General features: G+C 43.4%; 1 protein-coding gene across 2 annotated transcripts in view; it reads right to left on the bottom strand.

Annotated features, from left to right (window-relative positions):
• VAV3 (vav guanine nucleotide exchange factor 3) overlaps positions 1 to 8,250 on the bottom strand; it is a 373,454-nt gene extending 365,204 nt beyond the window's left edge. Inside the window, exon 1 of one of the 2 annotated variants that reach the window (XM_047724317.1) lies at positions 7,717 to 8,250. In XM_047724317.1, coding sequence (XP_047580273.1) covers positions 7,717 to 7,920 — 204 coding nt within the window. In that variant the 5' untranslated portion in view covers positions 7,921 to 8,250. The remainder of the gene's footprint in view (positions 1 to 7,716) is intronic. The other variant, XM_047724316.1, reaches the window with a different exon arrangement.
• Between the last annotated feature and the right edge of the window lie 8,647 nt (positions 8,251 to 16,897).

Raw genomic sequence — 16,897 nt, 5'->3', positions numbered from 1 at the left:
CCTATTTTTTTTAAGATTTTATTTATTTATTTGAGAGAGAGAGAGCACGAGCAGGTAGAGGGAGAGGGAGAAGTAGGCTCCTCACCAAGCAGAGAGCCTGACGTGGGGCTCGATCGCAGGACCTTGGGATCATGACCTGAGATGAAGGCAGCTGCTTAACCGATGGAGCCAACCAGGCGTCCCACACCTATGTTAGGTAGGAGGAAGAACAACAAACGGTTCTAGACATTTTCTGATGGTCAGTCAGGTGGTCACATGGTAAAGTAATACCTATTTGTAACGCCTTCCAATGAGCAGATGTTTGACTTTTAATAACATAGTGCAAAGTACATCTTATTGAAAGTTATAGGTATGTTTGAAAAGGTAAACAAAGTCATCACTTCCCATCCATCCATGAATTCAGTTTATGGCTATTTATGTGTATCATGTAGGAGTCTTGGTGTCAATTTTTAGAGATGTACATAAATGAGCAAGCCCATGGCAGCCTCCAGCAGGTCACAGACTGGAAGGTACACAAAGTATTGCAAGACGGTGAGAAGACTGTCATGCTCTGCCTGTGTATGTTACCCAGTGTGGCACAAAGCTGTAAATGATCAGCAAGGGGGACTCCTGAACTGACTCTTCAGTCACACAAATAAGGACATTTCAAGCGGAGAAGTGGGCACATGCAATAACACAGGACATTGAACAGCACGATTCATTTGAGAAGCCACAAAAAGTTCAGGAGCACAGAGAAGAAAGTGTTGAGAGGTACAGCAGACACCTCTAGCCAACTAGACAACAGGGCCTTGCATGCTTTTACTAAGGAACCTGGATTTTAACCCATTGTCCATAAGGAACCACTGAACAGTTATAAGGAGGCTAACTGACCATCAGTCAGGTAAACCCTAGAAATCCTCAGTCACTCTCCATCACACCCAATGTTCAAACAAGCCTCTGTGTCTCTACCTTGAAAATAGATCCTGACTCAAATGAGGGAATGAACAGCATTTGTGCATTCAAATGGTAAGATCCAGAAGAGAACAGATGATGCAGGAAAGCACAGGGATAGAGTGACAAAGGAACTGGCCTTCACTAGGAGCACTGATAATCCGCCCATAGAACAGGAGAGGAAGCATCATCTACGGGCACACATGCAAAAAGGGGAGACCAAGGAAGCTCTCCTGATTGCCTGTTTTCTCAGTAGACTAGGAAGCAAGGTCACCAGAAAAGAGGGAAAAATGGAGACAAAGATGGAGATTCAACAAGAAAAAGTACCAGGAGGGGGGAGGATGGGCAAAATGGATGAAGGGCAGTGGGAGATACAGGCTTGCACTTATGAAATGAGAAAGTCACAGGGATGAAAGGTAGAGCATAGGGATTATAATCAATGGTATTGTAATAATGTTGTATAGTGACACATCATAGCTACACTTGTGCTGAGTATAGCATAATGCATAGACTTGAATTTCTAGGTTATACACCTAAACTAATGTAACATTGTATGTCAAGAAAATGTCCAAGTAGTCATCTAGGAGAGTCAGAAAGTGAATGGTCAAAAGAAAAAGAGTGAATGGTCTAGGGCAGTTCTCAGACTTTTTTGGTCTCAGGATCTTGTTATACTCTTAAACTAATGAAAAAAATAATTACTGAGAACCCCCAGCAGCTTCTGTTTACAGGGGTTATATCTATCAACATTTAACATACTAGTCTCAACTGAGAAATCTTTATAGTATCTATAAGCACATAATTCATGGTCCATCCCAGCAATGACATCAGCAGTGTCATGCAGCCTTTGGAAAACTCCACTCTACACTTGTGAGAAAATTAAAGAAAAGGCAAATAATGTATTATTTAAAAAAAAAAAAAAAAGACTGTTGACTTTATGGAACTCCTAAAGGTTTCTATCTCTGAACCCCTACCAGGAGTCTCCAGACCCTAGTTTGAGAACACCTGGTCTAGAGAAACGGAATCAGATGGCTGGGTAGCCCAGAGTGCCCCACTGAGGTTAGGGACCATGAATTTAAAGGGACAACAGTCTGAGTGTCCTAGGTTTTCCTCCGTCAGATCCAGGAGCCACGTTGCAGGCAGGAGTAAGTGGAGAGTTGGATTTAACCTGGGTTGCACTTTACTCAAATGAGTATCACAAATCAAGCTGGAATTATCATGACTGCAGTATTTAAGCTAAGGAGGAAGGAAATGAAGACATGAGAAGACACAGGAAAGAAAATAGGAACAAAGACAATGAAGGAGGCAATTCAAATTTCTATGGAATGTTTAAAGAGAAACGAGCAAAGGAAACAAGGGAATAGTAAAAGCAATGACCTTTTCTTTCTAGACCGTTCCCTATGTGATATCATCAGGGCTCATGATTTTAAATACCACCTATACCTTGATGACTCCAAAATTCACATCTATATACCCAACTTCTCCACTGTCTGCTCAGCATCTCCACCTAGATGTCTACAGGGCTTTCCAAACATAATTGGCTCCAGATTTCCCTGCCCTCTTCAGACATCCACCAAAAGCTATCTTGCTCTAGTATTTTCCCTCTCAGTAAGGGCAATTCCATCTTTCCAATTTCTCAGGCCAAAATTTTGGAGTTATTCCTGGCTCCCCTCTCCTTCTCATATACCTAAATTGGCTCCATCAAGAAACTCCTGCTGACTCTCCCTTCAAAACATATGCAGAACTGAACTATTTCTTACCATCTGCCCTGTTATTGCTCTCGCCAGAGCTGCCATCATCTCTTGCTGCAGTGACTGTATTAGCCTGACTGTTTCCATTCTTGCTGTTCTATAGTTTATTCTCAGCACATAGTCAGAGTGACCCTGTTGAGAAGGTAAGTTCCACTTACTTAGAGTGGAAAGTCAAAGTCCTTACAAGGACACATTAGTCTTAATTACAAGGACACATTAGTCTTAAAACTCTGGCTACCATTTTCTGACTTCATCATGACCACTCTTTCCTATACTCACTCTCCTCCAGCCACAATGGCCTGTTATTCCTCCAATATACCCATCATTTAACCAACCTCAGAACCTTTGCACTTGGTATACCTTCTGCCAACAGTAATCTTTCAAACATCCATACTCCTGCATTCCCTTACACTCTTCAGGTCCCTCCCTGATCAACTGTCACCTCTTCAGAGAAGCCCTTCTTGCCTATCTTCTATGAAATTGAATCACATTTTGCTCTAGTCCCTTACTGGGTTGAAATCTCTTTATAGGACATATTGTACAGTCATTTCTTTATTATCCATTTCCCCCACTAAAATATAAGTCCTTATAGGGCAGGAAATTTGTTGCCTTTGTTTATTGCCCTAAGCCAGTATCTACAACAGTGCCTGGCACACAGAACCAGATATTTGTTGAAAGAACTCTGAATGCCTGAATAATTCATTTTAAGAAAATTCAAAGTTCCCCGATACCATACACAGTAGTCAGTAAATTCAAATGTATTACTCTCATCGTAGGACATAAAGAAAAATTTTCCATTACAAAATAGTAAGATTAAGATAATCTCATTGATAGCTCTATGATTGGTTACAGGCATTCACAGAGACCTTCTTAGCCACTAAAAAGGAAATCAAGGCTACAGTCCATGCCCTTTCACAATGTACCCCTGATACAACTATCACAGATAGGCTCTTCTCCTCCCAGAACTGTTCACGTGCTTTATATCCTAGCTAGAACACCTGTTTGGATGAAAAATAAATCCAGATGCCAAATATCTTGGACTTTTATTAATCACCTAGATTTTATTTATTCTTCATAAAAGAAATGTGTTAAATGGGTGACTAAATACTGATTTGTGTCTACTCCTTTAATTCATTTTAAACAAATTCTAAATCAAGGTTTTAAAAAGACCTTTTAAAAGATTTGATTTATTTGAGAGAGAGCATAACGGGGATAGCAGTGTGGAAGGGCAGAGGCAGAGGGAGAAGCAGACTCCCTGCTGATCAGGGAGTCCCAACTTGGGGCTCAATCCCAGGATGCTAGAATCATGACCTGAGCCAAAGGCAGACAGAGGCTTAACTGACTGAGCCACCCAGGTGCCCCATAAAAAAAAGTACTTACTTCTGAACTGAACAAGATCCTCCCTTTACCAACTTAGCAAGACCAAAAAGAGGCAGATAAGCATAGCAGATAAGCACAGCCGGTAAGAATATGAGACTGGGATCCCATTTATAATTCTATTTTGAAGGATAATTAACTTAAAACCTCAAGATTCAAACCTATAATTGAGTAATTATTCGCTGTGTTTTTTGGGTTTTTTTTTTTTTTAATCCAAACTAGGTAGAAGGCAAATAGTAAGAGAATGGAAGAAATCATACTCAGAAAAATACTCTTAATATAAGAGGCTACTCATTTTATAGACTCTTACTGGGATAATTAAAAACCACCAATATGCAAAACATCAACAAACTAAAATTTCCTTTGTCTGTATTTGTTCATCAGTCTCAAATGCCACAAAACTCTGAAGTGAAAACTTCTAGTTATTTCCTGGCCTAGAAAATCATGTGCTATAAGGAAATTCAAATTAATATCTTCCATAAAACCTATATCGGCGGGACAGAAGGACTCTTAGATACCAGAAACAGCAAAAGCCACAAGTATTAATAATGACATCTAAATTCAGAGGAATGAAGTCTGCTGGGATGCCTGTCAGGATTTCACTAGGTTACTAGGTTATTCACTATATAACAGGAATGTTGCTGATGGGGTAGGAGTCTTATAACCAGAAGCAGCTAAGAAGATGGAAGCCATTCAATGCAGAAACAGAGAGGTCAGCCCAAAGGGGTTTATACACCTCGCGACTGTTCTAAAATTTTGATTGCAACCTATTACTCTTAGAATGACAGCAGGAGGTGGCACCTGGGTGGCTCAGTGGGTTAAAGCCTCTGCCTTTGGCTCAGGTCATGATCCCAGGGTCTTGGGATCAAGCCCCATATCGAGCTTTCTGCTCAGCAGGGAGCCTGCTTCCCTTCCTCTCTCTCTGCCTGCCTCTCTGACTGCTTGTGATCTCTGTCAAATAAATTTTAAAAATCTTAAAAAAAAAAAAGAATGACAGCAGGAAAAAACAATGTTTTAATTTTACTAATAATGAACACCTATTAAGTGCTGGGCACTATAAGCATGTTAAATAGGTCACCCTGTTTAATGAAACCATTAATAAGTGTCATTTAAGGATTTAACAACAATCTGGATAATGCAAACTCATCTGTCCAGTGCTCAGCTGTTCAGCAACCCTCTCTCTCTGCAATGTGGTCAGGAACCAAGAAAGCAAGGACAGCCATCGTCATATTCAGGTACTAGCCTTCAAGGGTTCACTTTTATGAAAAGCCCTCACCCACAGGACATTACAGAGAAAATTGCATTGAATTTGGAACCAGAAAGCTCAGGACTGGACAGGCTTAAAAATCCAAAAGCAAAATAGCCTAAGGAAAGTCATTCAGCTGTTTACCTCATTATAACCTGATGACTTATCTGATAGCACAGTGTAATAATTCCTTTAGGGCAAGGATCCTGATGTGTTCATTGTGGTACCCCCCGTAGGGAATCAAGTTCTTGGAGCATCATATGTGCTCAGTTTTCATTAATGATGCTCCTCGGGTATCAAAAAGATTACATTGACTATATTCAACAAAGAGCAAAAACACGTTTGAAAAGATTTTCATCCACTGTTAACATTCAAATAAAGGTTAGAAGATTAAAAGAGGGAGATCCTCAGCTGTCCAGAGAAATGGATTATTGAGAATTTATTGAACAGTCTCCGAGGGTTCCAGGAAACTGAAGTTTCAGAAGTGCACACAATACTGTGTTCCCTGCTGGTGGGCCAAAGCATCCTGACTCATACCACCTTCTGAGGCTATGAGCCAGGTGGGAAACAGTGATCTGTAAACTCAAGCAACTGCAGCTCCCTATAGAACTTTGCTCAGAACAGCAGCTTCCAGCTTCCGGGAAATGTCTATTAATCCCCTTAACAGCAGACACCTGGCTAGCTCAGTGGGTTAAGCCTCTGCCCACTCAGGTTCATGATCCCAGGTCCTAGAATCAAGTCCCACACCCTCTGGCTCCCTGCTCAGTGGGGAGTCTGCTTCTCCCTCTCCCTCTGCCCCTCCACCTGCTTGTTTCTCGGTCTCTCTCAAATCAAAACAAAACCTTAATAGGATATCCAGAATTGAGACAACTCTGAAGAGGTCCATAAATCAGGCAGTCAACACCCAGGATTATGGGAAAGTAGGAATAATTTATCTCACTTCTAAAATCCTATGGTTGGGGCACCTGGGTGGCTCAGTGGGTTAAAGCCTCTGTCTTCTGCTTGGGTCATGGTCCCAGGGTCCTAGTATTGAGCCCCGTGTCCGGCTCTCTGGTTGGCGGGGATCCTGCTTCCTCCTCTCTCTTTCTGCCTGCCTCTCTGCCTACTTGTGATCTCTGTATGTCAAATTAATAAATAAAATCTTTAAAAAAATCCTATTGTTCTCACCACTTACAATCATGTTCTGTTTGGGGGACTGCTAACCAGCGGACCAAAGGCAGATAGGATAGGAGGTAATAGATACAGAATTTGGGGTGCAGAGGGACCCTGGTGAAACACTGACATGAAGAAGAGATGAATGTGTGTGCTCTAACTTTAAATACATAATTATTCAATTTCATGAAGTCCGTTTCATTGTAAAATGCACTGCTGTGGCTGCCGAGTAGCTGAGGCACTATCATTCAGGATTAATGATTAAAATATGTTCTGGAGAGGAGGACTCCTCTCCTTTAAGCTGAAATGATTTTTCATATTACAAAGAAAATAGATGTGAATGGTGTTTATGATCTTTCTGCGTGGAAACTTTCTAACAGGACCACGAAACTGCTACTCTGAGCTGTGACTTTTGAGTTGACTGTAGGATGCACGCACACACACACACACACACACACACACACCCGCCCAGAGTTGTTGTTGTTGCTGTTGTTAACCCCTGTAAGAGGCACGTCCAGGCAAGGCTGGAGGAGCCAAGCATGAACTCCGCCACCTGAGCAAGCCCTGAATGAAGGAAAGCATAATCTCTAGCAAAACTTCTTGTTTCCTGTCGCTGCTAAGAGAGGTTGGACTCGCTCCTTCTCACATGGCTTAAGAGCTGTAAACACAGCCTAGCTCGCCAGCTGGCCCCAAGCTCAGGGGGCTTTCGGGGACAACCACTGCATGGTGCTCCCTTTTCCTCCCTTTGACCAGTGTCATTCCTGTACAGATAACGGTACCGGAACGTCCTTCCACTTCCTAGAGGCATTTATGCTATGGTTCCTCTTTCAAGAAAACATGGGGATGAAACGCAAAGTAAAACAGACTAAAAGCAGAATGACCGCATCTCGGTTTATCCCTCACCATTGTTACCGTAAAAGAGCTGGATCAAATTCCTTTTGTTGCCCTACACACGCACAAACGCACGAAAGTAGGTGAAGGCAGGGCACCCTAAGACAGTTTTGTTTTGTTTTTTTCTCCGCCTCACAGAAAGTCTTTATGAAATCCTCATACCATCTCCGGACGCAGGACTTCAGCATTCTGCTAAAGACCTAAACCATTTTAAGCCAAGGTACGAAAAGCCGAAGCGATCCCCAAAGCAGAAGGCTGGGAGGCAGGGCAAGCTGAGCGCACCTAGATGTTTGCATTTACACAAAGAAATTAGCCGGAAGATTAATGGGAGATGCCGGCTGGAGGCGGAGGCGCCCGCGCCGGCTCCCTTACCTGGGACATCTGCGGCCTCAGGTTGATCTCCTTCAGGTTGATGGAGTGCGCCCGGAGATTGTTGAGCAGCTGGCAGAGCAGGACTCCATCGCGGAGGGTCTGCGCCAGGTCGAACACCTGCGCCGAGTCCCAGGTCACACGGTGGTTGGCGGGCAGCACCTTGCAGTGGATGAGCCACTGCGCGCACTGCTTCCACGGCTCCATGCCCGACGGCTCCGGGACACGGCCCGGCCGGGGCAGGCGGCAAGGATGCGGCCGCCGCCGCGGTTTCTCCACGCCCCGCCGACGCCGGCCGTAGCCGGCCCCTGCCCTGCGGGGGTGCGGGGGAGCGGGCGCCGCGGCCGGCTGGTCGGGGGCTCCGCGCGGGGCTCGGGTCCGGTGCCGGCCCGGCTCCTCCTCCGCCCGGCCGCCGCTGCAGCGACTCCCTCGCTCTCTCGGTGCGCCCCGGCCGGCTCCGCGGCGGCGGCGGCGGCGGCGCACAGGCTTCCGACTCGTGAGCCCGGCGCCCGGCGACTGAGCATGCCCAGCGCGCCGGCCGGTCTCGCAGCCGTCTGCGAGTCCCCAGAGGCGCGGTGGGAGAGCGCCGCCGCCCCGGCCTGGGGTCGGTGCCCGGGGCTGGGGAGCCTAACGCCCCCGCCCACCGCGCCCGCGGGTTTGCGGAGCTTACACCCCTACCCCTACCCCCGCGGCGTCTGGGGATTTCCCCTCGGGTCGGCTTCCAGGTTCGGGGAAAGTGGGGCTGAACACTGTAATACACAGGGGTTCCTACTGGGACACCCTCCCGGTGGCGACTGCAATTTTTTAAAGTGTCCGAGGGGAGCGAAAGATTAATCGGGGCACGAGGACTCCCCCGAGAAAAGAGAAAAGGACCCAGAGCATCTTGAGAACGCCGTGCTGGAAGTTTTAGAGATCGTCACCCCTCTCTGCTTCCCATTCTAACCCCTAAATTGTTTTCCTGCAGGTAATTCCTAGGTCTCCAAGTTAGTTGCTGGTAAGGAGGTTTTTGGCACCTTAAAAGTGTGTGTGGAGACGCCTGCAGAAACCTGCACCTAACCCCGAGCCTATTTCGACGCCAGGTGTTTTTCACTTAGAGACGGCTTCGCTCTCAGACCGGTAACTTGCTCATCCCTGCAGCCCTGGCGATTTCCTGACGCACAGAAAGCTTCGGGGGACAAATAGGCCCCTGAGACGCCCATGGAGCGCAAGCTGCCAACTGCGCATGCGCTGGTGATCCGGGACCAGGTTGGAGAATAATTGGCATAGGTCCTCAGCTGTGCCTTTCGGGCCAAGCTCTGGGACCCTTAGCAAAGTTGGAACATACCCCCAGAACTCAGAGCTGACTGAAGCAGTGCATTCACATTTCTTACATCCTTTGGGGACTCCTAACTGGGCCGCTTTTACTCCCACTGCCCCTCAGAACCAAAAACAATGTTTAAACTATTCATGGCAAGATGCTACCACATTGAACTCTTACTGTTCTGTATAAATGTGGTCGTGGCTCGCCCTTTCCAGATGTATCCTTTTAAGTTTTGAAACTAAGAAGTGAGATTTTAGGGTTTATTTTTTTTATTACACTTCCGTAGCTCAAAATTTCTATTATGAACCATATTAATTTTATAAGAAAATGAAAAAACATTTTTTTAAGTATATCTGATCTGTTAAGGACAGAGACTGTGCCCTTTTCCATTAGTCTGTGAAAATCGTAGCACACTGTGTACACTGAGCGTTAAAACAATAAATCAGCCGGAGGATTTCCTTTCCTTCCATGCATCCTTCCCCAGCAATTTCCCCTTGTGTTCAATCCAGATTACATCAATGGCACCATGTTTCCTAAACTACAATTTTGGCAAATAAATCATACTAAACTTTGCATAGTTTTAGAAACAAAATCCAACACATCTGAATCACCATGTAATACACAACCTTGCATAAAGAGAAAATTAATTGGAAAAGAAGTTGCATTAAAAAAAATAACTAAAAGTAAAAACTCCATTTCAGGTAGCATTAGATTACCCTTGAGTTTTGTAGGACATTTCCAAAACCCAGATAACATACACTATACCAAGAGGCAGAACTAGGCTTAGAGCTTGAGCTTGGCTAGTTTCTAGCAAAATAACCTTGAGAAAATTACATAATGCCTCTAACCTTCATATGTAAAACGAGAGAAATAGAGAAATAATCCCTCGTAGTGTCATCGTCAACATCAAATGATAACAGCGTCTTGATCTTCAGAAACGCAGTCCATAGGCCAGCAGCACCACCTGAGAGCTTGCTGGAAATGAAGACTCTCAGTGTCTGCACCAGACTGAATGAATCAGAGGCTCCCATTTAACAAGACTCCCCAGATGACACGACTTTATGCTAAAGTCTGAGAAGCACTGATTCGATGCATAGAACATGCAGTACCCAACAGTAAGGACTCCATAACATTAACCAATAGCTTTTTGTTCACAAAAAGGCAGCAATGACCAAACAAATTTTATTTGTTTTTTAAAATTCATATATATTATAATATGTATACTATTACTTCAAAACTTAATACTTCTTAAATTACAGTGAAGCAGAGAGTGACGAAAAGGGCAAGAGGAAAAGCTATGGAAGGCATAGAGGAGAAGGGGACTAGTAGAAGTGCAGGATTCTTCAAGTAAACGAGGGGCTAAGTGACAAAACAGGAGTCATGTGGAATTCATTCAAGTGTCAGAAATTAGACGACGAAAACAGGGTTTTTTGAGCTGTCAGCCCAAGTCGTTTTCTTTTAAAATCTTACTACTTAGTGGCAGTGACCAGCTGGGGGATAAAGACTAAATTCTGTCAGTGGCAACTCCTTGCCAGTGCTCTGCCCATGTTCCCATGAAGACCATTTTTGCACGTGTGACTCGGGACTTAGGACTCAGGGGACCCACTGCCCTGAGACCCGAATTAGCTCCTGAGGGACACCCGCAGTCTGCCTTTTACCCAATGTCAAGCCCTCTGTTGGGTACTTGACAAACATTTACTGCAAAGTAGAAGATGTTCCCCTTTCCTAACAGATGAAGAAACAATATCATAGCCAGTCAGCACCCCCTTCTTCTGGGTTACGAAGCTCTTACAACAGTGTGTGAGTGGGATAGGCCTCCACATCTGTGCTGTTTTCTATACACAGCTGCTCCCCATTATAATAATTACTTTAGCGAGTTTAATTACTGGTTTAAATCTCTCCCCGCTAGACTGAAACACCTTGAAGGCAAGGATGGTAACTTATTCATCTTCAAATTCCCAGAGCCAATCTTGGTGATTGGCATACCATAAGCATTCAAGAAATAATAGTTGAGTGAGTAATGAATGAACAAATGAGCTATGGTGTCTCTTCCTACTCTCTCTGCCCTCTCTTCCTGGTAGTGAAAAGATCAGAAAGCATTCACGGTGTTACTGTCAGGCCACATGAGAAGGTCTGCTCCTTCCTGTGTGTCTTGTGAGCCTTTGGGGGCCCTGCAGCGTATCAGGCACCCTCTCTTCTCTCTTGCATTGCTCTGCGGTTTGGAGCTTTGCCTCAGCCCTGTGTACTATAAAAATGGGAAACAGTAAGGGTGGTATCTGAGCTTCAGGAAACAGGAAAGACAAGGTAATAGATGATGGGTATCACACACTAGGTCTCTTTCCACGTTCAAAATCACCTCATAATCAGGAAGTGAGGATTTGAGAATTCCCTAGGTTATGCCTCAGTTCTAATGTACCAAAGGACTGTACAGGAGATGAAAGCCACATAAATTCATTTCTTGCTATACAATGTGTGCTGTCACTCAATCCTCACCAATTTTTTTTCTTTTTATTATTTCAACTGTTAAGGTTACAAAAGCACTAATATCTATCTACCACCAAGAAATTCAGAAACCCACATTTCTTATTCTATATTTATTTATTATATGTCAGAGAAGTGAATCACCAACGTTATAAAGCATATCAAAGATAAATCTCTTGGGGCACCTGGGTGGCTCAGTGAGTTAAAGCCTCTGCCTTTAGCTCAAGTCATGATCTCAGGGTTCTGGGATCAAGCCCCTCGTCGGGCTCTCTGCTCGGCAGGGAGACTGCTTCCTCCTCTCTCTCTGCCTGCCTCTCTGCCTACTTGTGATCTCTGTCAAATAAATAAATAAAATCTTAAAAATAAATAAATACCAGAGAACCACTGTAAAGATAGGATGGGTTAAAGCTGGATTTCTATAGCAATGATTCTTTCAATAGATGTGAACGTTATTTATTCAAATCAGTGTGAATTTAAATATTTTAAGTATAACTGAGCAGGATCTTGTTAGGACCACAGGATTTTCTTTTCTCTTCTGACATGTTTAAGCCCTGATAAAAAATAATAATAACAGCAATGATGATGATGGCCCTTATTCAAGTTACCACTTAGCATCTAACAAAAGAAATTTACTTGCGATAATTTATGACACAAACAGCCATCATAGTAGCAGCCTAAAGCAGCATAAGAACATGACCAAAGCCCTTGCGTTACAAGGGATCGACTAATAAAATACTAATTAGCTAACTAGTGTCCAAATAAATGAAAATATACGTGTTCCTACGCTCTCTCCACTGTGGATACACACACACAAACAATGATGCTCCAAAGGTTTAATTCACCAAATTAACCGCACCTCAGCTGGATCTTCTGAGTGTCTGGTCCGCATTAAACATGCTGCAGCCCTCAGGCCCTGGTGAGACATTAGTCTCCTCTCAAGTATTAACAGTAATACATGTACACATTATGTTTTAAATATGACTGAGAAGGTTGGACTTGCAGGGAAAAGCTAAATAGCTAAACAACTGTGTATTTCTATAAACAACAAAGGGCCTTGATCTAATTTGTGGAACATTTCAATTTTATTTGCATGTTGATATAAATGTCAAAGAGAGAGCTCTTCATACTGAGATGATGAATATTAAAATCCAATTGGGAAGCCTGTGATATCCCTGTTTCCACAAAATCCTATGCATATCATTATCCTTATACTGATAACCTTGTAGAATTACTATCTCCTGAAGTGTCTGGCATCACAACTACCACCCCCTTCCCTGAACTCCTCCCCGCCCCTCTTGTGAGCTCCTTAGGAACAGGGACTATATCAATTCATGTCATATCTCAATGCTTAGCACCTAGTAGGGGATGCATGGATGGATGAATGGGTGGCTGGATGGGTGGCTGGCTGGCTGACTGGATGGATGGGTGGATGGGTGGATGGGTAGGTGGATGGATGGATGGGCAAGTGTATGGATAAACAAAATGAATGGGATATAAACCACATGATTACAGTAATTTTGAGAGAGGAGAAAAGCAAGGTAAATTTCCATTTACTATTTCCACGTGTCACCCAGATGTATTCCAGCCACCAACAATATCTTTGGGAAAATAAAGCAATACTGTAGGACTGATGGCTTTTCCCATGTGAAGAAACTACAGGAGTACTAGAAATTGCCCCATTTCCTCATCCTATAACAAAATAAAACCTATTTCATTTATTTTTGTTTGAATGTCTTTTAACAATTAAAATCCATATCACACAATTAGGAACTATCTGAGAGAGCTAACATATTTAGTTATGCCTGAGATCAGATCACAGCTATTTATTGAGTTTGTATGAGCACTGAACTATGAACTATTGAACTGCGTGCTTTGTTTCATTTGATTCTCATAATCTCTCTAAGGTAAGTATTATTATTTCCCTCATTTTATAGATGAAGAAACCAAGACTGAGAAAGGCTCAACTCTCTTGCCTGAATTCGAGCAGCCAGTAAGTGGCAGAACCAGTATGGGAGCCCAAACACTGATGCCAAGATCTACACATATCACAATGATGCCATTCTGCCACCCAGGAGACTGAAAATACAGAGAGATTCCTAAAAGCAGACCCCAAAAAGACGGCTTTACATGTAGCCAAGTGTGACTGCTCTACGTCTATGCAAACTCAGTCATAAGGTACAGTTTTAGTTATTGACACAGATGATATTCCCCTCTGTTGCTATTCAAGTATCAGGAAAAGAATTGAAATCTTCTTGGTAAAGTAACATTGTTTTAATTCTTTATTTGTATGCTTTAAATATTCCAAGTTTAAATGTTTTTTAAGGTTTTGGTTTTTTTTAAAGATTTTATTTATTTATTTGACAGAGAGAGAGAGATCACAAGAAGGCAGAGAAGCAGGCAGAGAGAGAGAGGGAAGCAGGTTCCCTGCGGAGCAGAAAGCCCGATGCGGGGCTCAATCCCAGGACCCTGAGATCATGACCTGAGCCGAAGGCAGAGGCTTAACCCAATGAGCCACCCAGGTGCCTCTTTTTTGAGGTTTCTTAGGCATTCCACGTATTCTTTTTTTTTTTTTTTTTTAAAGATTCCATCCATTCGACAGAGAGAGATCACAAGCGGGCAGAGAGGCAAGCAGAGAGAGAGAGGAGGAAGCAGGCTCCCTGCAGAGGGGAAAGCCCGATATGGGACTCGATCCCAGGACCCTGAGATCATGACCTGAGCCGAAGGCAGAGGCTTAACCCAATGAGCCACCCAGGTGCCTCTTTTTTGAGGTTTCTTAGGCATTCCACGTATTCTTTACGGATGTTAGGCTTGTGTTTTATTGTGCTGTGTCATGTTCCAGAGTGACGTGGGATTTTGAAGTACAGTGCTTTAGAAAATCCATATCTCTTTTGAACATCAGACTCATTATGACAACACAGGAGTGATTTAACAAAAAGACTCATCAGCGTTTTGGGGAATTCACATGAGAAAGCCAAAAAGCACCAAAATGGGAATCTGATGTGCCTTATTAATTTCACACACGTGCACCCAGATGGACGTTCTTACATTTATGTGTTCTTGAGAACTGTTTATGCTCTATTTTGCAATCTTGGCATTAGGTTACCTGTAAAATCATAAACTGGTTTTTATTACACACACAAACACAAAGGGAGATTCACTGGAAGCAGTAGAAGGACATCATGTATCTGGCCAGAATGAAAACATGTTATCCGTTTCTGTTTCAAACTGGTTTGTTGCTGGCTACGACTTTGAAGTTGTTCTTAGAGAAATTTCCTAGAGTTAGGAAATAACCCATGTGTTCTTCCCTCTTTGATTTCTCTCTTCTCTGACATTTCTCAGAAACTAAAATTTAGGACTATTTAGATCAAGATTTAGCCTTAGAGACGCTCCCTGGCGGTCTAGTGGTTAGGATTTGGCGCTCTCTCAACATTTAGCCTTAGGGTGTAAGAAGGAAAGGGGGAGGGGCGAACTTGAAGGAGGATTGCTCCAAGAAAACAATGGTAGATGGTAGAAACGGTGGCCCCATACCTCCATGGAAGCTACCTTTAGTAAAAGTGGAAATGAGACAGAAGCTGCTGAGCCAAATAATTCAGCTTATTTTAAAGCGAGAAAGGGATGAAATGGTAGACCTAAAGAAAAAAAAACAAAAACAAAACGAAAACAAGCTAACTATTCTTTTTTTTTTTTTTAAAGATTTTATTTATTTATTTGACAGAGAGAGATCACAAGTAGACGGAGAGGCAGGCAGAGAGAGAGAGAGGGAAGCAGGCACCCCGCTGAGCAGAGAGCCCGACGTGGGACTCGATCCCAGGACCCTGAGATCATGACCCGAGCCGAAGGCAGCAGCTTAATCCACTGAGCCACCCAGGCGCCCCAAGCTAACTATTCTTACATGTTTTACATGTCAGTATATATAGGAAGAACAATCATTGTAAAAAATGAAAAATTATAGTCCATTACCAAAAAAATTAACCGGCAATGTATCAAATCTGATTCACCTACTTCATTTAACAAATATTTAGCACTTTCTAAGTGTAAAACAGTCTTCTAAAGTTTATATGGAATTACAGATTAAAGGTAAAGCAGAGTTCCATACTAAATCTCTGAAAAATTACTTAGCGTTATAACATGAGATTATGGAAGATGGCACAAGGATCCCAGGGGTTTCTATGTGGTAGTGTTTTTTGGTGGGGGTGTTTTGTTTTTTAAAGATTTTTGTTTATTTATTTGTCAGAGAGAGAGAGCATAAGAAGTGGGAGCGGCAGGTAGAGGGAGAGGGAGAAGCAGGCTCCCCACTTAGCAGAGGGCCCCATGTGGGGCTGGATCCCTGGACACTGGGATCACGACCTAAGCCGAAGGCAGACACTTAACCGACTGAACCACCCAAGCGTTTGATGTTTTTATATTTAATATTAACTGCTTACAAGAGTTGATACTGCAGTAAACTTACAAACAAGTACAAAGCTGGAAGGATTGCTAGATAGGAGGAACACAGAAGACATTTTTCATGAGGTCCGCCCTAGGCCTAGAAAAGCAACTGGCTACATGAAGTCTATTCTCTTCTAGAATCCTGCTTATCTCCACACTGGTGGCCCCTTCCCTCCCTCTACTTAATCAGTGTAAGTGCCACGGACAGGAATAATTTCAGCAGTGTCCCCAGGACCCCCAAAAGTTAACACTGATGCAACTTAATAAAGCAAAAAGCGTTGAAGACATTAATTAGAAACTCCACCATGTTGAATGTCCTGACAACCCCCGCCGCCCTTCAAGGATCAGCAGGAATCTCCCAGGCAGCCCTGCTTCTGTGCTAAGTGGTTCCTTGTTCTCACAAAATAAAGGGAGAGGAGCTGCCGCAGGCTGCTGGGGAAGACAGGTGATCAATACTAGCACCAGGGCTTTGGGCTCCCAGCCTGTCTCCTTCCCACTGATGGGGAATAGGGTTACTTGAATCAAAGCGAATGAGATCTGGCTGCTGGCTGTCTATCAGTGCCTCTCGTTTTGATCTGTCTCTTATTTGAAAGTGCCGGGGAGGATGTGGCCACTGGGTGAAATCTCTCTTTACAGCTGCTTTGCTGTCATCTGTGTGCAGATGGTAGAAACTGTAGCCACACACCTCCATGGAAGCTACCAGTTTAATTTTTAGTAAAACTGAAAAGGAGGCAGAGGCTGCCTACCCAAAGCCAGTGGCTCTCTGGCACTAGAACAAGGATCATCAGGAAGGTCACTACTACATTTGGTTTTGACATTCTGTACCAGATCTCTGCCTGATGATTGCGTTTCTCATGCTCATTACATCTCTCACATTTGGAGATTAAATGCTCAGCTGTTCTTTAATAATGTCTTATGGAATATATATGAAGGTTGCCAAAGTTTCATTATACACGTTAAAGTATTTCTCATCTC

This window comes from Lutra lutra, chromosome 4 (assembly GCF_902655055.1).
Source record: "Lutra lutra chromosome 4, mLutLut1.2, whole genome shotgun sequence".
NCBI lineage: Eukaryota > Metazoa > Chordata > Mammalia > Carnivora > Mustelidae > Lutra > Lutra lutra.
This window is presented reverse-complemented; position numbering and strand designations above follow the sequence as displayed.